Source organism: Pseudonaja textilis, chromosome 2, assembly GCF_049901715.1.
Source record: "Pseudonaja textilis isolate UNSWEBS1 chromosome 2, rPseTex1.2, whole genome shotgun sequence".
Classification (NCBI taxonomy): domain Eukaryota; kingdom Metazoa; phylum Chordata; class Lepidosauria; order Squamata; family Elapidae; genus Pseudonaja; species Pseudonaja textilis.
In genome coordinates this window covers 31358102-31384899 of record NC_141991.1, presented here as the reverse complement: position 1 = coordinate 31384899, position 26798 = coordinate 31358102, and the positions used below count along the sequence as shown (strand labels likewise).

Genomic DNA, 26798 nt, shown 5'->3' with positions numbered 1-26798 from the left:
GATGTCATATCCCTCTCCACCCAAGTGCCAATAAAAGAAGCCTTGACAGCCATCCAAAACAAATACAACCCCCCAAGCACATCCTAGATCTGACCAACCACTGCCTATCCAATACATACTTCACCTACAATGGACAAAAATACAAACAAATAGAAGGAGCACCCATGGGATCACCCCTCTCACCTGTCATCGCAAACCTCTACATGGAACACTTTGAAACACAAGCTCTAGAAAAATACGACCACAAACCCAAACTCTGGCTCAGATACGTAGATGACACCTTCATAATCTGGCCACACGGGAAAGAAAAACTGAACAACTTCCTCACACACCTCAACAGCCTACACCCCAAAATACAATTCACCATGGAAACAGAAGCACTTCCCTTCCTAGATGTCTTGGTATACAAAAGATCCAATGGCTCCCTAGGACACACCATCTACCAGAAGAAAACACATACAAACCGCTATCTACATGCACTCTCACACCACCACCCAGCACAGATCAATTCCATAGCCAAGACACTCATCTCCAGAACAAAATGCTTAACCGATGAACAACACCAAAAAACCGAACTACACACTCTCACCAACGTACTTACAGCCAATGGATTCCAAAGAAAGAAGATTACCCACCTAATCCAAAAAGAAACCCCAACCAAAATCCAAGACAGAGAACAAGAAAACGGCAAAGCCCTCCTCCCATATATAAAAGGCACTACAGACAAAATCAGCAAGATCCTCCAAAAACACAACATTAAAACAGCATTCTGCACAAACAGAAAAATATCCACCATCCTAAGAAACCCCAAAGACAAAACTGAATTAGAAAACCAAGGAGTATACGAAATCCCCTGCACTGCCTGCCCTACCACATACATTGGACAAACTAACAGAAGAATAAGTGCACGCATTGAAGAACATAAGAACTCAATCAAAAAAGAAGAAACAACCTCTTCCCTGGTCCAACACCTCAAAGCCACAGGACATGAAATTGACTTTAAAAATACCAGAACTATCGCCAAAACCGAACAGCAGAATAATCAGAGAAGCCATAGAGATAGAAAAACGCCCACACAGCATGAACAAATGAGATGACACCTCCCGCCTTCCAGCCATTTGGAAACCCGCCCTCATGAACAGACGAGTACCTAACATGAAGAATGACACCAGACCCACACCCATGAGAGCCACACAAGATGCCACCACCACACTTCCATGTAGAAAACAGACTCCCACCCACTCAGAAGATGAGACACGGCCATGGACCAGAAGCTGCACTGCAGCTGCATCGCTACCCACTTCAAACCCCTCCGAGCCATACATGAAGCAAACCGACACCCACTATGAAGATGCAGCACGACCACGAACTCGAAGCCAAACAGCAAGATCACAGCTCACCAACTCAAATCCCCCAGCAACTAAGACCAACCTGAGCACAACCAAGCCCCCACCTGAACAGAACACGCCTCCAACCAATCAGAACACGGCCAACCCCCCAACCAATCAGAACACAGCCAAACCCCATACCAATGAGAACACACCCCCACCCAATCAGAACACAGCCAAGCCCCCACCCAATCAAGTCCCACCCCCACTAGCAGTTAAAAGGAAGAAGCAGCTGCAATCTCACATCACTCTGAGAAGCAAGAGCTGAAGACAGAAGCCTGAAGATGATGAATGAGACTTCATCGAAACGTTGCCTAGATACTTCGAATCTTACGCGGGAGAAAACCCGAACAACCAAAGATCCATATATATATACACATGCACATACATTTCTATGGCGTATGATGATAATTTTATTTCATGTGTCAAATTGAGAATAGACAGCCCTTTCCACCCTTCCAAATGCATCTCACAATGCAAGCTAAACCTAACATTTTATCACATCAACTTTAAATAACATAAAAGGTAGGATGTATTAATTTATGATGACTGCCTTTTGCATGGACTTCTCAATTATTTATATGGTAATTTAAATGAATAATGAAGCCATTTCTAATAAACAGTTTATATTCACCAAAATATTATAAACTGCAAAGTGTGTGTGTGTGTGTGTGAAAATGTTTGATGCTGCAGATAACTCCTATGAATCAAACATAAGCTATTGTGGGTCAATTTCTAATGTTTACAGGCAGTTTATCCCCTCGTTTGCTGCTCTTTCCTTACTGTTAACTGATTTGTTAAAAACAAAACCAGGACAGACCATAAAACCTTGCCCAGGACAATCCATCACATGGTTGGAGACATGTCAATGAGCATTCGATTCCCTCAAGCAGATGTTTGCTTAACAGCCAGTTCAGAAGCATCCAAATATGGAATTGCCATTTGTGATTCAGGCAGATGCCAGTGACATGATGGTGGGAACTGTTTTTTTACAACGGAATGAAAAAAGTAGCTTGCAACCATGTGCTTATACATGGAAGAAATTAAGTCCAACTGAGAGAAATTGGTCTGTGAGAGAGAAGGAAGCCTATGCTGTACATTGGGCATTATTGACATGGAGACAATTCCTTGAAGGGTTCCAGCATCCATTCGAAATATGGACGGATCATAAGAATCTGGACGTGCTCCAATCACCTCAATGATTATCTCCTAAGCAGGTCCGATGGGCTCTATATTTTTGTTGGTTTAATTTCATCCTAAAGTACATACCAGTGGGAAAGTATTTTTTAGCTGATGCTTTGTCATGGTTACCACAATATGACAGCAGACGAGAGGTGATAGTACAGCTGATTATCCAGGGGAGGGAGGCATTACAGGATGCAATTATTGGCTCAGGATCTACCAAATGCTCTAAAAGGGGACGTGTGGATATCAAAAAAATGAATGTAATGTGATATCCTCAATGGGATTGCATGGAGGGGGACAAAGTTATATATACCTGAAGTCTTGAGAACTAAAGTATTATACCGTTGCCATGATATTTGACAAGCTGGACATTATGGATTCTTAAAAACATTACATTTAGTCAAAAGGCAATTTTGGTGGCCTTCAATGAGGTCAGATATTTAACATTATGTAAAGAAGTGTACGGTTTGTACTATCAATAAGTCCCAACCTGGAAAACCTTTGGGATTATTACAAACAGTATCAAACCCCACTAAACCATGGCAAGACATTGTTATGGACTTTATAGTAGACTTACCTAATAATCAAGGATATGCAGTGATCTGGATGGTTATAGATTTATTTTCAAAACAGGTGCACTTTATCCCATGTGCCGGGCTGCCATCTGCTCGAAAATTAGCTGTCATGTTTATTAAAAACATCTATCGACTACATGGGGTACTGCAAAGAATCATCTCTGATTGAGGAGTGCAGTTCACTGCAGGTTTTTGGTGAGAGTTTATATGTTTAATAGGGTCTTTGCAGGGGTTAAGCAAAGCTTATCATCCAAGCACCAATGGTGCTGCAGAATGTACTAATGCAGCCATAGAATGATACCTCCGTTGTTATGTATCCTACCAACAAACAGATTGGTCAAAATTATTACTGTTTGTGGAAGTAGAGTATAATAACACCATACACCGTAGTACTGGAAAAACCCGTTTCTTTATAGTACATGGTAGGGAGTTCATTCTTTGCATAACATTTCATCTGTTCGTTCCCTTTTCCTCTTTTCATTCTCTGGTAGAGGGGGCAGCCTGTCGGGCTCCGTTAGGGATGATAGAAGATCTGAGCCCGTCAACACCCTTGCAGGAGCCATCGCACCCTGCTGATGATAGATACTCCCAGATAATTGTGACAACTGAAGCGTCAGAGAATCATGACATGTGAGAGGCTCCTCAGTCATCCGTAACTTGAAAGGAAACCCCTGTCTGTGTTGATGGATGGTTGGACTTAATTTAATGATTCTGCTGAAGCTGAACTGAAAAAGATAACAGCCGGTGTGGCTGGTAAATCAACTGTGATGAAGGAACAGGTGATGGGGGTGGGGGGAGTTTCACTATTTAGTTTATTTGTGAGGAGATAGGAATCATGAGTGATGGATAGGTAAACCTTAGTAGGTAAACCGGATGATGGGAATAATTAAGGGCATGGATAAGAGATAGAAGTGTTCAGGTGGGTGTGTTTATACCTTTAAATAACATTGTAAAGCAGTGTTAACCTAGACTGGTGGGATACCATTCTTGTTGGATGGAAAATTTGTTGTTTGACATTAAAACCCTTGAAACCTGCTTCCTGCTCTGCATGGTGGTTTGTGGTTGGTGTGCAAATCTACAAGTTTTCAAAGACTGGCTGAGACAAAGTTTTTATGGCCTTCTCCCAAGTTGTGAGAAATCCCCGCCCCCATGTAATTGTCATTTGGTTTGTGATAGTCTGTATCAGAATGGGCTACTATAGTTTGAAATAGGAAATTTGATATATGACTTCAAAGAATAGAATGGTTCTATCTCTTGCCATCAACAACCTCAGCTTGACCTATGTTGTTACTTAACTTTTAATGGAGCAATATTTAAAATAAGAGGCTGTATATTTTGTATTATAGGTAGTTCTCAACTTACATCCACAATGAGCCCAAATTTCTGTTGCTAACCAAGACAGTTGTTATATGAGTTCTTCCCAATTTTATGAACTTTCTGGCCACAGTTCTTAAATGAATCATTGCAGTTAAGTTAGTAACACAATTAAGTGAATCTGTCTTCCCATTGATTTTGCTTCTCAGAAGGTGATCAAATGATTCTGAGACAGTGCAACTGTCACTAATATTAACCAGTTTTCCAAGTGTCTGAATTTTGATCATGTGACCATGGGGATGCTACAATGGTCCTGTGAAAAATGGCTGTAAGTCACTTTTTTCACTGCCCTTGTAACTTTAATCACTAAACAAATGGTGTAAGTGAAGGACTACATGTATTACAATGTACTCCAATGGACTCTAACCATTGCTAGACCTGTGCACTGGAAACAATAGAACTCCATAATAAACACTAAAAAAGGTAGGTTTTTGGAAGTTGAGTGTCCATTAAGACAATCTTAGGTACATCTAATACATTGAAGTCACTTGTTTTCAGACCATGTCTGCAATTAGCCTATGAACATACATGTGGTTTTTAGTATAGTTGATCTGAAATAGTGGCATATGTTAATCTCTTGGTATTAATTACTCAAAATTAGCTGATGATTTTTCTTTTCCTCCTTCCTTTCACATTTTAACCATAGCCTTAGGAAACTTGGATTTATACTAACTGTTGATAATTTGCATTAATATTAATTGGATCATTATCATTTTCCAAGCAAATTACCATAGTTTGAAATTATAGGTGAAAATCCATTTCCTTATGTTTCTATTTTATTTTTTTAAAGAGGTAATTGTTTCTGTACTCCTTCCCTGCTATGATTTCAAATTCCTATCCTTTATCTCACATTTTCCTTTAAATTGAAAATGCTGTAGCATTACATGCAAAAAAAAAAAAAAGAATCAATCTCAGAAAGGAAAGAAGAACCAAATATAGATTAAAAAGCTGCCTCTCCAAAAGATTTTGAAATATGAGGAGGCTGGCTCTGCATGTAAGATTAAGGGCAGATACGTGCATGAGATAAGTTCACATTTGACCACAGAGATAGGTTTTGGGGTTGTTGTTTTTTTACCACACGGGCTGTTCCAAATTCAGAAATATTTTTATCCCCTAAAGCTACAATCAAGGTATATATTGCATTCTTATTTTGAAAAGAGAAAAATTAATGAGGAAGAGAAACAATAAGTGAGTTAGATACTTTTATGTCAAAAGGCCATCCCATCAAGATCTGCGCCAAACCACGACGTCAACAAAACAATAATATCCATGTGGCCATGCCTCTATATTAATGCTGCCATTACATACTTGTGTCGCAATGGATTTGTCTGAAACAAATGTATAAATTGCAGCATGTTGGGGATGCTAGTAACCATGACAGAATGTTAAGTTGCCTTTTGCCACTTTTGTTCATGGTTTTATGAGAATAACCAACAAGCAAAAAGAAACACAAAGGAGAACGTTAAGGGTACTGTTTCCTATTTTGCTATATCATCAAGAATCTAGTTACCTTTAATGTAACTTTCCTGACTTTTGCAGGTGATATTTATAGACTATTACAGTAGAAACGTTTGTCATTTCTAAACTCTAAACCTCTGGATCACATTTGTGGGGTGGAGGCCATGAAATGAAGAAGGGTAGAAATAATTGATTCATTCCTTGGGCAGATACCATTGTACTAGTGGATGAATGTAACTGGATATTACTCTGAGTTTTAATTGGAAATGGCTTTAGATAAATCATAATAGACAAATGGTTGATAATAAATAGAAATATAACTAAAATTGTATTGGATCCAGACTTAGCGATGCTTAGACTCAAATAAATGGGCTAAGGTAGCTGATTAAATTCTGTTGATTTTAATGGATTTACTCTAAACACGATTATGCCTACTTTCAATTTAAGAACTCCTACACCATGATAATTAATCTCCATTTATGAAAGACTATGTCTTAATTTTATACGTAATTTTCAAGGCAGTAATTCTAAAGATAATTAAATAGCAGGAATTAATGATGCCCATTATATCATGTCACCATGTCACCTTTATCAAGATTCTATTAAAATCCACCTGCTGCAAATCCTTCACTTATTTTTTTTTCCTTAGTAGGGAGCTCCACATTCAAATGTTGCTACCAATAAATAGCAAACAATTCCAGTGAAACGAAGGAAGGAAAAAAGGAGACCCCTAAGTGCTTTTTCAAGAGGGAACCGGAGGTTTTTAAGAAGAGATTGGACAGCCATTCATCCAGAATGGTATAGTGTCCCCTGCCTGAGCATGGGGTTAGACTAAGGTTTCTTTCAACTCTGTTATACTGTTCTGTTATTCTGCCCATGGGAAGGTACATTAGGAACCCGCCACCAAGTACGCACTTTTCAAAGTTGTGTTAAGACTAAAAAAATTAGCCCAGTAGATTTCACACAAATCTGCTTTCTTTTCTGGTGTCATGTAAGTGGCCACTCCAGTCAGTGGATATGTGATTGCAGCTAAGAAGAGGGACAGGCACTTCTGTAGCTTCATTAGTTTCATTGTTCTGAGATTATAAGATTATAAGCATAAAAACTAAAAATAAAGACAATAAAAATGATTCAAGTCCACAAATTGCTACCCTTTGGCATCAGGAGGGGAAAACCTTTTCTGATTAATCAAGACAAGAGTCAAAGTGAACCTTCTGATCAACTGCCTAAGTGGTCATACTTGAGCCGCAATTATTTGCATGAATTAGATGATAAAACAGTATTTATTTATTATGCTTCAGCAAGCAAGTGCTTGCTAAATAACTCTTAACTTTTCTCAAGTACTTATTGATTACTGCAAATAGCAATTAAAAGTAGAAGACAATTAAGTTTCAAATTTAATGGCGTTCAGTTCCTGTTAATTTACTGGATGTCTTAATCAATTCATTGTTCTAGGTAATAGTCTATTTCAGTGAATTCTAGTTTCTCCAAAACTACTTATTCTGAAACTAAAACAACAATCATTATTATTATGGACTGTGAAATAAATAAGAAAGGAGGATTAAAAACTGAATAGCCCACTGGGGTGACAAATGCAGTAGCTTATTGCAAAACATTATTATTTAGCTTTACACTATGATAGGTTTTTGCATTGATGAGACATAATATGTGAGAACATTTAGTTTTATCTCCGTATTTGCATGGAATCTTGCCAATCTTGACAAAAGGGATATATCGCTCTTGCTATGAGACATGGTGGTGCAGTGGTTAAAATGCAGTATTACTGCAGGCTACTTCTGCTGCCTGCTTGCTGCAGTTTGATTCTCACCATCTCAAGGTTGACTCAGCCTTCTGATCCTTCTGAGATCAGTAAAATGAGGACCCAGATTGTTTGGAGTAATATGCTGACTCTGCAAACTGCGTAGAGAGGACCGTAAAGCATTGTGAAGCAGCATATGTCTAAATGCTATTGATATTGCTATCATCGCTACTGGATAACGTTAATTTAATATTTCCATGCCTGCTAAATGCACAAAGAAGGGAAGAATGGGTTTAGATAAAGTTATATATGGAAAAGCAAAATCTACCATGATATACTGTAGTCTATAATAACCTCTTCTTTTCCAAACTAGATCACTACATGGCGAATAGAAGGAATTCCAGTTATGTAAAAGTTTTAGAGAAAGCAAGAAAGAGTTGATGAATTAATGTAAGATCAAATTTCTGCAAATTTCAGATAATACTGATGATGGGAACATATTTAGCTTTTAAATGGCACTTCTTCCATCTACATGATTATAACAAACCTTGAGACAACCATCTGCCTTTAGTTTCTTTCTTTCTTTTTAAAGGAATATTGCCCAAAGGTGGCAAAGGAGAATGGGCTGCCATGTTTGCCAAGCTTCCATGCTTTTCTTCACATTCTATGGATAGGCTATTGTTGGCCATGATGGCCATAAAATATTGGATTAATTTATTCATGTAGTGAATTAATCCATATTAATGTAAATCCAACTTTTTGTACCCTTCCCAATTTTCCTGATTGACTCTAAAACTGTTACATTAGAATTCTGCTGGTAGGGCATGAATGTTTGTTTGCAGATAATCCTGTAGGAGCAGGCATGAAGAGACTGTGAGTTCTAATCCTACATTAGGCATGAAAGCCAGCTAGGTGACTTTGGGTGAGTCATGCTTTCTCGGTCCAGTTTACCAATCGTTTTGGTGGGAGTAGGAAGCCTTATTATTTTATTATTATTTGCCCTTGTTATTTAGGTTTTTTTAATGGCCTTTCTGGGCATAAGCATTCTAACATTTTTTCTTTAAAATTAGGTCTTTTAAAACATTAACATTTTATTGATATTAGGTTGGAAAAGGTCGTCTAAAGTAATATACTTACAAATAGTATTTCAATATAAATCTAATGCAATTAAAATGCATTTTCCCCCATATATGTATATATAAAGCATAAAAATGATGAGTATAAAAGCACCTTGGGCATTTCCTAAACACCACCAAAATTATCAGCTGCACTGTCTTCTGTTCAATCTAATAGCTTTCAGCAATTACAGCAAATGATCAAGATTTGAAAACTCATTAATTCTTTGAAGTGGAGAACAGCTCTCTCTTTCCTTATGCATATACTAAGAACTGCATATATTGCAGCCTATTTAAAATCTCAACAATACGTTCTTACTTTTGGATTGGAGTTTTCACTAAGACTCTGGCTTAAACCAAATCCCTTGAGATTGATTTGAAACACTACAGTAGGTTATGCATGTAAATTAGTTGGGAAGAGTTCACTGGCTTATCTGAAAAACTTTGGTAGAATTTAGGAATTTTGGTTCTAACAATCATTAAGTTTTCATAAGAGAGAAATCAAAGTTGCTTTGTAGATATATCACCTGAAACCTTCCCTTATTTCTCAGATATAGGGGAAGAGAATGCGGCACTCTTTGATTAGACAAAAATCCACATGTAAGAGTTTATTTTTTATAGAGGAGGAGGAGAAAGAGAAAGAAGGAGGAGGAGAAGAGAAGGAGGAAGAGGAGGAAAAGAAGAAGAAGAAGAAGAAGAAGAAGAAGAAGAAGAAGAAGAAGAAGAAGAAGAAGAAGAAGAAGAAGAAGAAGAAGAAGAAGAAGAAGAAGAAGAAGAAGAAGAAGAAGAAGAAGAAGAAGCTATTGTAGCTATTGAGAATAAAATCTGGGATAACTTTTCAAATATTTGAAAATTCTAGCAACAGCAATGGCCTTGCCTAAAATATATGCTCTTTGTATGTGTTTTCAGTTAAATTGTCACAAATGAATGCTATGGTTTTTCATTATAGGTCAACTACCCAACCTGCAAATTCCTTGGTCTACTTTATTTATCCTTTACAAAGTTGTCCAAATTGCTCAATTAGCATGAACACAGGAATGGAGCTATTTTTCCAAATATTTGGGCATTTCTTTTAGCTAACCCATAGAGATCTGTGCTTCTCATTACTTTGGGGTGTGGGGGTGAACTTGGTGTCTCCTGGTGCTCCTGAAATATCACTAGCATTGCTTGAGGATTTATGGAAGACCAAAGCAGAAGATGTCATGTTCTGGAGGATTTCTTGGGAGTTCTTTAACCAAGACATCTTGAGCAAACTCCTTCTATCTGGCATATGGTAGACAATGAAGAAGAGTTGTGAGTAAGGGAAAGGTGTGCTTTGGAAAACAATACCAGCATTGAAACTCTTCTCATGTTCCCCTAAAGATTAAACTCAGAAATAGCATCACATTTTAGTAGACAATTATTTTAAGTACCCATTAGTGGAATAATATTACTTCTTGTTTATGACTGGTTTTTCCCCAGTCCTGCTGTTTGTTTGTTTGGTGCCCTCAAGTCAGCCATGACTCCTAGCAACTGCCTAGACAAGTCCCTGCAGTTTCCTTGGCAAGATTTTAGAAGTAGTTTTCCATTGCCTCTTTCCTTGATCTCAGAAAGTCATCCAGCTGTATCTGTGTCTTAAGACAAGACTAGAACTCATGATCTCCCGGTTTCTAGCCTGGTGCTTTAAGCACTGCACCAAACTGCCTCATCATTATTATTTTTCTCTTGGACGAAGCACTATAACTTCCCTGGAAGAAAATACCATTCCTTGTGAATCAAAGGCATTCTCAAGATCTCAAGCTTTTATCAACATAAGGACATGATAAGGGTTGTTGTCATTGTGGCACAAGCTCCACCTCTTTCGAACACACCTGCAGGGTTAGTGTTCAGTCCAAGATGCATCATCCTATTTCTACGGTCAAAGATTTTGAAATGGCTACTCTTGCGTGGTTTGCCTCTTGCCTTGAATTTTTGTTTTATTTCACTGACATTTGTAGCACTTTTGCTAAAATCCTTATGTAGGCAGAAAGGAGGGAGCAATCCAGATTGAATGCTTCTCAACATTTTTCCACCCCAGGCATTCAAGCATACTGTTCTTATTTTATTTTCAGATTAGTTCCTGCTTACATTATGCTCATCATTAAGAGGACTTTGCTGCAAAATAAAAAAATGCACATGGATGGATGGTGTGGTTGCGGTCTTAAGCATGCTTATTTGGAATTAGAGTAAGGCCCTTCAGAGTGAATCTCTGAAGATGAGACTGCACATCGCCACATGTAATTATGTATTAAGCTTTCTTTCCCAATCTGCCAGATGATTCATTGTGGACTATGATATAATTTTGCCTTTTCATAAGAACAACTCTGTGAAGCATGCTAAAGAGCAGTCAGAGGAAAAAAAACAAAAAACCAGTGAGGGCCCAGAAGGGGCAGAGAGCATTTCTAGGTGGCTATGCTGTCTCTTACATTTTTGTAGCAGAAAAATACACAAATTATTTCATATTTTCTTGTAAGAAATTCGTGGGTTGGAAGATGCAACCTCCTTATCTGAGGGGGACAGCTGTTCCTTGTGTTTTTCCTTTGGAGCCCCCCTCATTAGCAGCCAAATATCATAAGCCATGAATCATAATTAAATGGGAGTTTTATATATAAATATGCATGGAAACACAACCCCATCCTAGCCTTAGATCAAAATATGAACTGGCAACCTATTATGCCCTAAAACTGATTCAGTAGCTGATCTGTTTTAAGGGGAGAATATTCATTCTGTTTTTTTGGGCGGAGAAAAGCATAATAAAGAATCTCAGTTCTCTATTGTGTTTCTTCCTTTCTTCCAAATGCTCGCGTTTCAGCATTTACCCAGCTCTCCAGTGTTCAACAGAATATGCTTTTACCAGCTGCGAATTCAACCCAAAGCGTCATGCATTTGCTGGAAATAATTCTGCTTCCAACAGAGCTTTCTCGAGTTGTGTTTGTACCTTCTCAGATCTGAATAAATTTGTGACAATACCGTGGAATGGCATAAAAGTCTGTTTTATTTAAGTGGGAGCCATGCTCCCAAAGCATCTGTGGGATCTCTAAGCAAATGCATAAAGGATTAGATTATGTCTCTACTCTAGAAAAAGTACCCTCAAATTGCCTGGTTTCATGTGCTTTAAAAGAGCAAATGTGAAGCTCACATGACTGCAAAAGAAAATATTGAAATCCTGGGATTGTTTGCATCTTGATTTATGGTTCGGAGCATCTGGTGCTCTTGAAACGTGTTAGAAGTGAAACTTCTAACCTTTTAATACTGTGGGGTCCTTGCCATTATCCGAGCCTGGTTGCTTTCTTGCAGATGTTTCATTACTCAATTAGGTAACATCATTACTGCAGCACTGATAATATTACCTAGTTGGGTAATGAAATGTCTGCAAGAAAATAACCAAGCTCAGAGAACATCAAGGACCTCACAGTTTAATCTCATGCACAAATACAGATAGTTCTTGGCTTATAACCATTTTAACCATGATTCAAATTTACAAGGACACTGACAAAAAGTGACTCACAAGCAGTTCTCACATTTATGACTGTCATAGCATCTCCACAATCATGTGATCAAAATTTGGGCCCTTGACAACTGGTATGTATTTAGTCGCCTGAGGTCGCATTGTCACTATTTGCAAACTTTCCCAGCCAGCTTTCAACCAGCAAAGTCAATGGGGAGGTTGGGATGGGATGCTGGATTCATTGAATGCCTGATTCACTCAACAACTGCAGTGTTTAACTTAACAAACATAAAATCAGGCATTTAATAACCGCCTTGCTTAGCAATGGAAATTCTGGTCCAAATTGTGGTCATAAGTCACGGACTTTCAACAGCAATCAACAATCAGGACAGAGCTTGAAGGAACCTTCGAAGTCTAATAGTCCATCCCCCTGCTCAAGCAGGAGGCCTTATACCATTTCAGACAAGTGACTGTCCTGTCTTTTCTTGAAAAACTCCAGGGAAAACCTCCAGGGTCTCTTCTTGAAAACCTCCTCCACCCAACAACTTCTGACAGCAAGCTGTTCCACTGGTTAATAGTTGGTATTTTATTATTGATTGGAGAATGCCAAGTTTGGCAAGGCTTTTGGGACTACAACACCACCTGAGAGTCTGGAGGGTACAGAGTATGCTATCTTTTCTAGTCTGACCTCTATTTTATGAATAGAATAGAATAGAATAGAATAGAATAGAATAGAATAGAATAGAATACTTTATTGGCCAAGTGTGGTTGGACACACAAGGAATTTGTCTTGGTGCAAATGTTCTCAGTGTACATAAAAGAAAAGATACATTCGTCAAGAGTCACGAATCATAAGGTACAACACTTAATGATAGTCATAGGGTACAATAAGCAATCATACTAGGAAACAGTCAATATAAATCATAAGGATACAAGTGACAAAGTTACAGTCATACAGTCACAAGTGGGAGGGGATGGGTGATAAGGAATGATGAGAAGGTTAATAGTAATAAGTAGTGCGGACTTTGTAAAAGAAAATTGAATGAAAATTTCTATGAAGAAAATTACTGGATGATCCTCGCCAGTCACTATCTCACAAGCTAATCTACCTGACACAGCTATGGGAAGCATAGCACAAGAATCACTGGAGCAAAAGGAAGCATATTTAGGATTCTTTGAAAGGAGATGCTCCGAACATTATAATACACTTGATGTATAGTTTGGTTAAAACCATGATAAGTCAGTGAACCTATTTATCTATTTACAACTTATTTACAAGTAACATGTCACACTTCAGCAATTCAGATCTCCCTCTCTTTTCCTTCTCTGTGAAACCCTTACACTTCTTTTCTACCAACCTGCATATAGCACCATCAATCATCTCCTTTTAACAACCCCATAATCCCTTGCAGGGTGGAGTTTGGGCAACTGAACAGAGCTGAATGTTTACTGGCTGGATGCCCTTCCTGTCACCAATGTGGAGTTATATTCAGCAGATATCTTCTCAACATGCCCAGAGAAAGAAATATCTGCCTCTACCTAGGATTGAACTCACAACCTCCAGATTGTGAGGCAAATGTAGCATCATCAATGGTAATGGGGAACTGAGGAGCATTGCTGAAGTTATTGGTGGTTCCATGAACTCATTTCACATTCTTAGGTAGAAATTATGTTTTGAATTTTTATATGTTGAAAACTGGGCAAACCTGATTCTATTCTAATATTATCTATAAGAAGATAATAGAGAGGCATAGTGTCAGGGGTGAGCCAAGTGATGTTACAGCAAAACAACACAAACTCTTGTATGTAACGTCAGGGTATCTTGTGATATCAGGACTCATGTTTCTCATTTCGGCACAATTGTGGTTAGCAAAAAAACATGTGGAGGCAGTCCAGTTGCTGAACTGCTTGATACAGATGACATTGGATGGATAATAAATTTGAGCTGGAGCTATGAGGTCCTCCTCTCTATATCCTTTCTCTCTACATATATATTAATCTTTTTAAAAATAGTAATATAGTAAAATAGTAATATTTTAAACATTACAATTAAAAAGATACAAAAAATAGAAACTAAAAGAGACAGGAAAGAATATAAATGTAAATTAATATAGGAAAATTATCCAGATCACTATTTTGGTTTGTTATTTGCATATCCCTTTTAAATATTAAGACACCAGTTGTTTTCATTTGTATATCCAGTGTAGCATCTTTTTCCATATCATTATTGTAGCCTGTCATTTTAAAATCCACTTTCTGTCTTGTCTGCTAAAATTTGTTCCATAACATCTTTTAAATACAGACTATCTACAATGTCAGACTCTTGTAAAATTAACTCTGGTTATTCACAAATACTCTTCAATATAACCATTGTTAAAGTACTTTGCTCCATTCTGTATTTTTAAGTCAAATTTAAGCGTTCTTCTTTAATTGTGATCTTTAGTTCCTCTCATGTCCAAATCCCATTTTATAATGTTTTTTTCTTCTTCAAAGAATTCAAAATAGAATTTTCGCACAGGAACGATTCTCATAATTAATTTCAAACTCTTATTTCACATTCATTTGGGTGCTTAGTCTGTTTGCAACTTTCCAAAATGGAAATCTAATTGCTATTTATTTCCTTCTCCCATAAAGATGCTGACTGAGGTTTGGGTGAAGATGGCATTCTCTCAATTCCCAGAGGATTATACCCACTGGAGACTGGTGTCCTCATGAGAAGCAACTGTCTGGAAAGCTTGTGGGCAACCCCCAACCTTCTTATCAGGATCTTCATTCTTCCATGGTAGTTAACTTTACCATGGAGCCACCTTCTGTTCACTATTTCTTCCCTGGAAGACTATATACATTAGTTTGTGTGGAGAAAAAGCTTGAAGGGTCTAAAACTGCTCTTCATTCATCTTGGCCAGATGTCTAACAGTATTATTTTTAGAACATTGATCCTGTCAAACTGAGCGTAGAGAAAATGTACAAATCTTATTGAAGAGATAAAAATCACAATAAAATTCCAAAAAGAAACCTAAACATCTAAATGTATGATAAGGCTGCATCAATTATGTTAATCCTAAACATTCTGTACCCTCTTAAATTTTAAATTCCCGACTTTTGGAAGCTATTTAAGTGAATGAAATTTGGATAACTCGCTACAATTATAGTTGACTGGAACTGTAATAAACTAATCTCTAAACCTTTCTCCTTTCCTTTACTCTTTTTGATGTTTTATTTGTTTTATTTATATAACATAAAAATTCAATTTCAATCAAACAGTGTGTTGTCTGGGTACACTTGGTTTTAGGCAATCATAATCAAAATGTTTACAGTGGTACTCATCACAATAATTTTAATACTATAATAACAATATTTAACTTCTCTACTTTAACAAATCTCCATTTTAACATTTATCCTTTTTATATCCCCATATTTCTAACTTCTTTTTTTATTATCTAACCATTGGTAAAATAGGTCCCCTATCAATAAATATTCAGTTTCTTCTTTTTCCTTAATAGTAAGCATTAATCTATCCATTTCTGCACATTCTAATATTTTCTTAATTACACTCTCATCTGTTGGGATCTCATTGTTCTTCCATTGTTGTGCAAATACAATTCTGGCTGCAGTTAATACATGTAAAATCAAATATATAGTCCTTTTATCATATTTTTCCGGCAGGATGCCCAATTAAAAAAAATCTGGTTTCAAATCTATATACTGCTTTATCATTTTTTCCAATCAAGTATGTATTTTCATCCAATATTTTTTAGCTTTTGGGCATGACCAGAACATATGATAATGCAAACCAGGTATCTGATTGCACTTCCAATATTTAGCGGATCTATCTTTAAACATTTTTGCCAGTCTTGTTGGTGCAAAATGCAATCTATAGAACATTTTATACATATTTTCTTTCAATGCAGTTGACATAGTCAGTTTAATATTTCTAGGCTACAATTTCTGCCATTTATTCAGTTCTATTGCATATCCAAAATTTTTAGCCCAAACTATCATTTCCTCTTTTTATTCATTTGCATTATTGTTATTTAAGTATTTTTACCCAAGGGTAAAAATACTCTTTGGCAGCAAAGAGGTTCTGTGAGTGGCTTACTAAAATCAGCAATAACATCTCAGACTAACAACAGCTCAAACAGTAGTAGTAGTAGTAGTAGTAGTAGTAGTAGTAGTAGTAGTCGTAGTAGTAATGGGTGGGAGAAATAAACAGAAAACTGCAAGCCAACTCAAGAATGTTTCTCATTATATGAACTCTTGTGAAAAGAAAGAATTCCCAAACCACTAGTCTTTCTATAGGCCCAAGAAGGATTCCCATATTCCGGAAACTTCTCTATTACTTTCTGTTCCCAAAATGATGCAAAGCAAGCACCTTTGCAATGTTCAATCTATTAATTGAGTAGTTACAGTAATTTATTGTGTTAACTTCAGAGCTGTGTTAAACTTCAACCACTCTGAGACCTGGCATGACTTCATTCTTCAGAACTATTCTCTTAGTACCACAGAGCAAGTCCTTTGGCTGAGACCAATCTTTGACCTTTCCTTTATTACCTTGGATTTCTCTCTGAAAGATTTTCTTGGCATTTGGAATTCATTCTCTTCCAGACCTTCAGACCAAAACTTCCAGTGGGGAGAACTTCAATAGGCATCAGAGGCAATTTAGTGAAATGTTTGATTGCACAATATATGGCTAGTTTCATTTGCCTTGATTTTGTATGGCTTTAAAACCTAGGCTGCAGCTGCACCAGAATGAATGGAACTAAAGTGCAATACTCATCTTTCACTAGACATAATAATCTTCTTTTCATCAGAAAGGATATTGAAAAACAATGGCTTCAAAAAGTGAACTGGATAGGGAATATCAGACTAAGGATGAGGTCAAGAAGTTATAGTGAAAGTTTATAACTTTCTATTGTGTACTTAGCTTTGGATTCAAAGATATTGTAGATTCAGAGTCATCTCTATAAAAAAAAACAAATTTATGTATCCCTCCATATATTGGACTAGAACATTGTAGAAAAAAAGAAACTCTCCTATTTAAACCACTTACTATCCAATGAATGATACAAAAGGAAGCCAAAGATCAGGAAAAGACTGAATTTGTGCGCAGCTGCAGTATAGTTAAATAAGCATATGCATATGGCTGAAAAGCAAGAATGGGAGAAAGCATGGGGAGATAAGGGAATCGGTAGTCTCCACCCAGTAAAAACATTTGGAATTTATAGGGAAGGGGGAAAACAACCGAGGAGAGCAGGACATTGTACCAACTCAGAAAAGAACTGCAACAAAGCCGCATTTCAAGGAAGCAAGTTGGTTGTGGGAAAAGATTGCCAGACTAGGGATCATTCTCCATATAAAGTGAAAAACCTTAGCAAAGCTGCTTATGGGATTATTACCATATGGCAGTTCTTTCCACTTTTTCTGCCTAATTATGAAAGAGCTACAAATCAGGTTTTTTTTATCACCGAATTTAAAAAAGGGCAAAATTCTTCTGCCAAAGAATTCTGCCCTTCAAAACTGCTCCATTAACTTTGGTCAGATAGTCAATAATGAGAGTGACTTGAAGACATAGAACAGCAACATCTACAGGTTCATTGATTCAATGTTAAACCAGCAAACAACCAGTCCAACTATATTTGAATGTAATGTACCCTTGGAAAGGATCCAATCCAAATCCTTACTTTCTTTATAAGCATATCTTTCAGTATGATCTGAGATGTAGCATTTGTCAAATGAAGATAAAATGCCAAAATGTACAGGGAAATTATACTTGATCAAATACATAATACTAAGAATTTTGAGCAAATAGCTACTGTAAGATGTTGAATTTGAGCACGCCTGCTTTCCTTCTGAAAGGGCAAGTTCTGCATCTCCTTGTCTGAAGGTACTAAATAGACCTGAGTATAGAATGATACTTTTTGTGTCTCTTCCTGCACCTCTTTTGACAAATGAAGTCATCAGAATTCCTGAAATAATTAAAAAAGGTGGTACAAAATCTGTTGTTCGGTTTCCAGAGGTGCTGTAGAAAGAAAGGCAACAGATTTTCCTAGAGTGAAAAAAATAATTTACCCATCCAGTTCGTTATTCCTACAGATACTACATTAATAACAAGGAATCCTAAGATTTCTCCTTATGTAGGCTGGAGCACACCTGGAGGGAGGAGAAGCTGACTCACTGGATTTAAAATAACATTTTCCTTTCTTTCTGTAGAAACAAGAATTGATTGAAAGTACTTTTAAGGAGTTGAGAGAGAACTGTTCTTTGATAGCATCTAAGGTAAATATTAGATAAATAAAAAACTATTGGCTTTTTGATTGTGAGCAATTTCCTCTAGATTCAAAGGCTGATATTGTGAAGTTATCTAAATAATACAAATTATTTATGAACGACCTGCTCAGAGGCTATCAGAACCTAGTACATGCCATTTCATTAACTCCAAATTTCACATTATTTAACTCATGTTAGGATATATTTATGTGAATTTCTTCTGTGTCTTGCATTACAGGCACCCAAATTAAAACCAATAACAACTGGGTTCTTTGGAGATGGGGGCCAAATACACACCATTGGGACCATTTTGATATCTTCATCTTCTGAGAAAGGTGCTTCATCACCTTATTTAACACTTCCAACTGTCTTCTAAAACCAGAAAAGACAGGCTTCTGCACAGCATTGTGCATACAGTACATGTTACATGTTGTACTTGCCAAGAGGATTGGCTTACTGAGGTTGCATTTGGGGAAATGATGCTTTAGAAAATATTAATGCCATAGTTTTGCTTCATATCTACTTGAAGTACATGCTGAGAACTCCATGAAATTCAAAAACTAGGCAAGATTGCAGCATTAAACTGATTTGTAAGCTATTGATCACTAGGCAAATGTAATAAGCATATATCTAATATAATACATTAGATATTTAAGAACTACAGCAAGTAGAATATCTTCCAGTTAACAATAATAGTTTTGATGGTGACTTCCCTGAAAATATTTCATCTCTCTTTTTCTTTCTCTTATCTATATCTGGCTTAATTCTTATATGAGACCACCATCCCATCTCAGAAAATGTCAGCAACCTTACACTTTAAAATCTCATGCAAAAACAGTGCTTATGACATTGGTGATCTGATCTCAAGACCATTTTTAATTTTGCATAATTTTCCATGGCACCTAAGAATGACAGAAATGATGCATTATTGAGCCTTGGTATACTCTAATAAAAAGACCTGGAAATTCTCTGATTTGATGATTTGATTTGATTAATTTTTTGTGACTTGTTTTCTACTCATGAGGTGTTAGATAATATTGTAACTTTTACAGCACTTGTCCCCCTACTTAGTTCTTCCCAAAGACTGACAGAGGTCTTCAACTTCCTTAATTCTGAAAGCTGACATCATGCCAGACAAATCTTTTTGCATTCTTTGACAAAGTGACAAAATTAGTGGGTCAGTGAAATGCTGTGGACATAATGTACTTGGACTTCAGTGAGGCATTTGCTAAAGTAGACCACAACCTACTATTTGATAAGAGAGAAAAATGCGGGTTACACAGCATCACTACCAGATGGATTCGTAACTGGCTGAGCAACCACATTCAACATATAGTCCTTAATGGAACTGCATCTACATGGAGGGAAGTATGCAGTGGGGGTACCCCAAAGTTCTGTCTTAAGTTCTTCAATATCTTAGACTCTTCAATGATTTAGATGAGGGGATAAGGGGTGGTGGCTCTTTTTTTTTTACTAGCATTTCAATGGGAGTAACTATCCACTCTGCAAGAATCAGAAAGAATTGTAAAAAGCGGTACCACTTTGGGCAAAAACAGCCTGAGTTTCATACACTATAATAATCTTTCTCTGTCCATGATATGCAAGTTTACACAATCCTGTTTTATACTATGGTCTGCACAGAAACTCAAATATATAAACATAATGTGCAAAGAGAAGGAGAAAGGACTATTGCAGTCAAATGGTATCCAAAGAAGTAGATTATTCTATGGTTTCCAAAAAAAAAAAAAGAAGAATATAATGGCTTTTTGAACAGAGATGAACAAGCTAATGCAAATTTTATGGCATTCCTGTCTTTGACTCATACAGTTTATAGATTTCTTTTAAAAAGGGTTTTTTTTTCATTGTTCCCCTTGATTGCTTTTAAAATTAAATCTTACAATGAAAGAAATGACAGTATTTTGAATCTGATTTCTGTTTGCAAAGTTGTTTTACCCCTTCTCCATAGCAACTTCATGATTTTCAAATTCTCTATATTTTGTATTTGCTGTTAAGTTTTAAGATCAAGACTGCAGCTTTAATGTTTGACAGTTTTAACCAAATTCATTTTCTTCATTTCCAATTCTGCATGGAAGCCTTAAGTAACAGCAATCTTAAAATCTTGATGCAGGTCTCTTTCAAACTTCTTTGCAGTTATAAAGTCTTACCCATATTTATATAGGATATTCAGTATAAGCTACTTGCCGTCAACACATGATGGTCTGTTCCGTGTTGTCCCAGCCACTTTCCCCGGTAGACAGGAACACTTTACCGTCTGTGATCTCTCCTCAATTCGATTCTTATTACAACATCTGTGTGCTGCTATAACTTCACATGTTCCTCCTTCTGAAAACAAAAGAAAAACATAATCACTATGATTGCTCTGGGTAGCAAAGCAATGATCTAAATACTTTGTTTTTGGATGGAGTTAAAAGATAGGATTTCAAAAATGTAATCTGTGCATAGAATACAATACAGTGCAATAAACTCACAGTAATCTGTGCTTATCCAAAAATACTGAATCTGGAAAGAGATGCAAAGAAAGTGAAAAAAAAAATGTTATTGTGATGACGCAGGGTGGGATATAAAACAAACACAGCCACAGAAAACAGGTGAAGCCCCTTTTATTCCTTCACTTTGATTCCAAGCTCCAAATATTCTTGACGGAAGCCAAAAAACTCCCACACAAACAGTTACAAGAAGGGAAAAAGCAACACAAACCAGGCAAGATAAGGGCTGGAGGACATTCACAGATAACACACACTGGGAAGGATGCTAAACTCAGAGAGGAACCATAAACTAGAGATATTTCCACACTTTGTTTCCAGCATTCACCCGTATGCAGGTCCGTATTCTTATTCAGTTGTCACAGCTGTAGCCCATGAAGAGGATCAAGGCCCTCTTCTTCCGAGTAGACCACGTCTCTCCCTTAGCCTCTCCTCCCTGCATGCCCTAGGATGGATAGGGGATGGGCCTGGGTCCTCCTCTGACTACTCAGCCAGCCTCTGCCCTTCCCCAGCCTCTTCCACAATCTCCGGAGCCACACTTCCACTCCCTGTCGGCTCCCTGTACTTTCTGAGATCCTACTGCTCCAGAGAATGGACAATTGAGCCCCAAATTTATGTTGCTCAGTGAAACATTTGTTAAATAAGTTTTGCCCCAGTTTATGACATTTCTTGCCACAGTTGATAAATTGAAATGAGTTTATTGTCACTAATGGGAATACATTAAAATAAAATTTCATGGCAAGTGAATCACCACCTTTCTTGCTATAGTTGTTAAGTGAATCACTGAAGTTGTTAAGTTAGTAACACAGGGGTTAAACGAATTTGGCTTCCCCATTTATTTTGCTTGTGAGAAGGTCCCAAAAGGGAATGATGTGATGCCAGGACACTGCAATTGTCATAAGGGTGAGTCAGTTCCAAAGTCTCTGAGTTTAGATCACATGACTGTGGGGATGCTGCAACAATCGTAAGTGTGAAAAATGGTCGTAAGTCACTTTTTCCCATGCCATTGTAACTTTGAACAGTCACTAAATGAACTGTTGAGGACTATCTGTACTGCTTTCTGAATGTTGCAGGACACTGACAGATGTGGTATGGCTAGTTAGAATCTGTATTGCTTATATGAATGAAACCACATACTACAGTATCAGCCGAGGTGGCACAGTGGTTAGACTGCAGTACTGCAGGCTATTTCTGCTGACTGCCATCCTCCTGCAATTTAGCAGTTCAAATCTCACTGGCTCGAGGTTGACTCAGCCTTCCATCCTTCTGAAGTTGTTAAAATGAGGAACTAGATAGTTGGGGGCAATATGCTGACTCTGTAAACCACTTAGAGAAGGCTGGATAACACTGTGAAGTGGTATATAAGTCTAAGTACTATTGCTATTACTACTACAGAATGCAAAAGTGTTATACTTCCAGTGCCTTAGACAAATACCCTTCCTCCATAATTAATATATAGCTTGTCTGCACTTGGTGCCTTAAAACTGTGAGATTGTTGCATGTTTACATAATGGCCTCTTTAGCCTGAGAACCGCAGATTCCCACCGCACCCCCTCAGCTTTTGCAAACACATAGAACTGCAAGAAAAGCTGTATGAATTGGTTATTAGTCCAAGCAGCCACTGGGTAAGGAAAACTATTGGTCAAAGTGTCCTATCAGCTGACAGAAACCCAAGACTTTGAGCACTAAGTGCTGAAGTCCATAATGAACATGTGATGCTTAAATGTTTTCATGTGCAGCTTTAAAAGCAAATCATGTAACCTAATGCCAAAATGAGCTCTACAAACATAATGTTGGAAAAGATGAAAAACTGAACAAAATTGATGGATCTACCAGTTCCTTCCTGTGCTGGATATATTTCAAACTATGCAGATGTGATCAATATCTCTCTGGAAATATCATAGCAATTAAGCCATATCAGAATCTCTCTTGCAACTCCTTAATGTCACCTATGTCACAATGACCTTATTGGAGATGGGAGTGGATTTCCATTTTGATGTATTGTTCTTGTGATAAGCTGGCCTTTCGAAAAAGAAGGTGGAACCTGTCCAGCCACTTTAAATGTCATATCCTAAAACTGCTTGCTAAGAGTCAACCCCTAATGTTTGTAGAAAGCTTAATGTAATTTAAAATATTCAAACCTTCAGCTTTCAGGGTTGAGTCGATCAAAGCTGGTTAATGTCTGTTAAGGTAAAAGACTTTAGGTCATGCTCTCAGGGGGTTCAATATTGATGAGTTTGCAAACTGAAAGCAAGATAGACCAAGAGGTTAATATTTAATTCTTCTCATCAGGAACAGTTTCCTGTATGGCACAGAAACAGCTTTAGTTGTCTCTGACCCAACTCTTTCTGGGAGCTTTATCAAAGCCCATGGCATTCTACTCCATTTAAATCTCTTGTAGCAAAAATGCAGTGTGAAAGAATTAACATCTCCTGAGATCCAGGCTTTGAATTTTACAGAAAAATTGTATTTAAGACTTGTTCATCCATTCCCATCCATTGACATTAAAAGGGAGTTAATTGTTATTATTAGTATCAGAACGTTCAAGGTACTGAGCACAGTAAGATCATCTGCCGTTCATCTGCCATTATCTGCCACGCCCAAATTCTTAACTGTTATTTTTGCTGTTGCTCTCTTTTTCATAATATAGAAATAGGGAAAAGGGTGGTGCAACAACTCAGTGGTTAAGATGCTGAGCTGGTCAAGTGGAAAGATGACAGCCTGGGTGTGAAATTTAGGCACTGTGCAACAGGTTGAGCTCCTGTTCCTCACCCCAGCTTCTGTCTATCCAGCAGTTATAAAGCAGGCAAATGTGAATAGATAAACAGGTACTGCTTTGGGAGGAAGATTCCTGCATTCCACATTTTCATGCTGGCCACATGATGGCAGAAATGTCTCTCAGACAACACAGGCTTCCTTGGCTGAGAATTAGAGATGAGCATTACCCCCATGAGTTGGGCTAGACAGGAGAACCTTTAAACCTTTACATAGGGAACATTTTTCAGAGTATTGCAGTATAAATTCAGTGCCAGAAAAGTAAACACAGGTGGCTGAGGCTTCATTTAACTTCTTTATAAACACATAAAGTAAATTTTACAATACCAGTTGTAGATTTCTCCAACATGGAGCAAACTCAAACAGAAGCAGACATGTTACAGGTTCAGAGCAGAGCTCTAGTTTTCAGCAAGCAAGCAAGCAAGTTAGTTTCTCTTTCACTTTTGAGCTGAGCACAGAACAGAGATAAACCACACCCAAATTCTCTCTTTTAAGTTTCAGCCCTCAGTCCAGCTCTCATTGGCTGACCTTGTTACTAAGCTCTATTCCAGATCATGAATATACTCTGACAAATATTTGTTGTTGTTCAATTGTTAAGTCATGTCTAACTCTTCGCAACTCCATGGACCATAGCATACCAGGTCCTCCTGTTCTCTACTGTCTCCTGGTGTTTGCCCAAATTCATCCTCCCTGCATCAATGACACTATCAAACCATCTCATTGTCTCATCTCCCCTTCTCCTCTTGCCTTTATCTTTCCTAACATCAGGATGTTTTCCAATCTATCCTATCTTCTCATTTGGTAGCTAAGGTATTTCCGCTTCAGCTTCAGTATCTGTCCTTTCAAAGAACAGTCAAGGTTGATTTCTTTTAAGATTGACTGATTTGATCTCTTTGCAGTCCAAGGGACTCTCAAGAGAATTCTCCAACATCACAATCTGAAAGCATCAATTTGTTGGTGCTCAGCCTTCCTTATATAACTCTAACAGCCATACATTACTATTTGGAAAACCATAGCTTTAACTATATAGACCTTTGTTGGCAAGCTGATGTCTTTACTTTTCAATATGCTGTTTAGATTTGCTACAGCTGTTCTTACAAGGAGTAAGCATCTTAATTTCGTAGCTGAAGTCGCCATCTGCAGTAATCTTTGAGTTTAAGAAAAATAAAATCTGCCATTTCTTCCATTTCTTCCCCTTCTGTTCTGTAGGAACCCTTTAAAGTGGGAAGAGAAAACTTCGGAAACCAAACATTTTCATTCAACTTTGCTTCTAGGAATGTTTATATGCCTTAACAGGTGCTGTTTTTCTATACCTATTCCACAATGTATACATCCAGTTATTCAAATTTTACTTATTTCATAGTTTCATCATCAGATGTTTGAAATGTAATTTGTTTGTGATTTTTTTAACTGTAACACACTTTAGAAGCTTCTGGGAAGCAGGGGGTGAAATATCATTCAGAATGGTTCTATAAATACATAAAGGAAAATCAACAGTCCAGCTCTGCTATTTGCTAATTAGAGCTTTTGGAACAGAAAAATACCCTATTAGAGCAGATTTTTTTTCTCCCTCAATCTTGGCAGCCTACGCAACTATTCAGGCCTTCTGGTGGCTTACTTACATAAAAGATGTGCATAGTACTTATATTGGTATAATTACAACTTTCCTGGCTGGATATCAGGATATCAGTATTTGGATACTGATGCTGCATCCTGTTAACTTGGAAGGATGCTTCAAGTCAAATCTTTTCCCTAAGATTTGACTTAACCCTCTAGTTTTTGTTTTTATTTTAAACTAATTTTCATTTTCAGGATGGCCTTTGTAAGCTGGGTGTCTATCTTGCTTTCTAAGGGATGTTTTGCTGAGAGAATTTGTGAAACCTGAAATAGCTTCATGGCTCTCTTCTCTTAGTACCATATTCTGCTCACTGTAGTAGAATCCTGTGTCATCTTTCCATGCCTGGTATCAAGGGTCCAAGGCTGAGGTCATTAGAAAACCTGGCTAATAGGTTCTGGGACACTTGTGTGACCTGCTTTAGAGAGAACAGCTCTATATTTGAAGTTATGTCTAATCCAGTTAACAAAAAAAGAAAACTAAGAAGAGAACTGGATCATAAAATTGCTTCTTTTAATAGAATAACAGAGTTGGAATAGACCTTGGAGGACTTCTCCTCAAGTTGTTGAGCCTCTACCATTTCAGATAAATGGCTGCCCAATCTCTTCTTTAAAAACTTCAGTAATAGAGCACCCACAATCTCTGAAGGCAAGTCATTCCACTGATCAACTGTTCTAACACTTCTACTTAGTTCTGGTTTCCTTCTCTCCTTGATTAGTTTCTAGTCATTGTTCCTTTTCTGTCTTCAAGTGCTTTGGAGAATAGGTTGACCCCCTTTTCTTTGTGGCAGCCCCTTAGTTATTGGAACACTGCGATCATGTCACCCCAGTCCTTCTTTTCATCAAACTATACATCCAAGATTATTTAAATTGCTGTATTATATAAAAATGAAAGAGAAATGTAAGATGAGATACATGTTAAATATATACACATATGTGTGTATAAACATACACACTATGCACACATATTAACTGCTTCTGAGTAGGCATATGCAAAAATGTACAAAAGCATATATAAACCTTTAAATATATACAAAGACACATACCGACACAGGGAGCTTTTAAACATGGCATTAACACCTGACCATAGGGAATAATATGGATCAGTCTTTCCACTTCAGCAATAAACAAGCCAGTTTGGAAGTGAAGAGTTAACACGAATAACCAATTCAAGGTTGTAAATCCAGGATTGCAACATTTTTCTGTCACAAAGGAATAATATTTTTGCTGTGTCCCATGTTTGTTAAATCCATAGTCCTTTATATGGTGATAATTTCTAATTGTTTGGCATACAATTCACACTTACAGCCACATCTTT

At 37.3% G+C, this 26798-nt stretch overlaps 2 protein-coding genes across 4 annotated transcripts in view; one reads left to right on the top strand and one right to left on the bottom strand.

Annotated features, from left to right (window-relative positions):
- Positions 1 to 26798, bottom strand: part of TAFA1 (TAFA chemokine like family member 1) — a 452039-nt gene that overhangs the window by 45800 nt on the left and 379441 nt on the right. For all 3 annotated transcript variants that reach the window (XM_087923641.1, XM_087923643.1, XM_087923642.1), the window contains one exon: positions 20790 to 20930. In XM_087923641.1, coding sequence (XP_087779767.1) covers positions 20790 to 20930 — 141 coding nt within the window. The remainder of the gene's footprint in view (positions 1 to 20789; positions 20931 to 26798) is intronic.
- Positions 1 to 26798, top strand: part of EOGT (EGF domain specific O-linked N-acetylglucosamine transferase) — a 669726-nt gene that overhangs the window by 458844 nt on the left and 184084 nt on the right. The window lies entirely within an intron of this gene.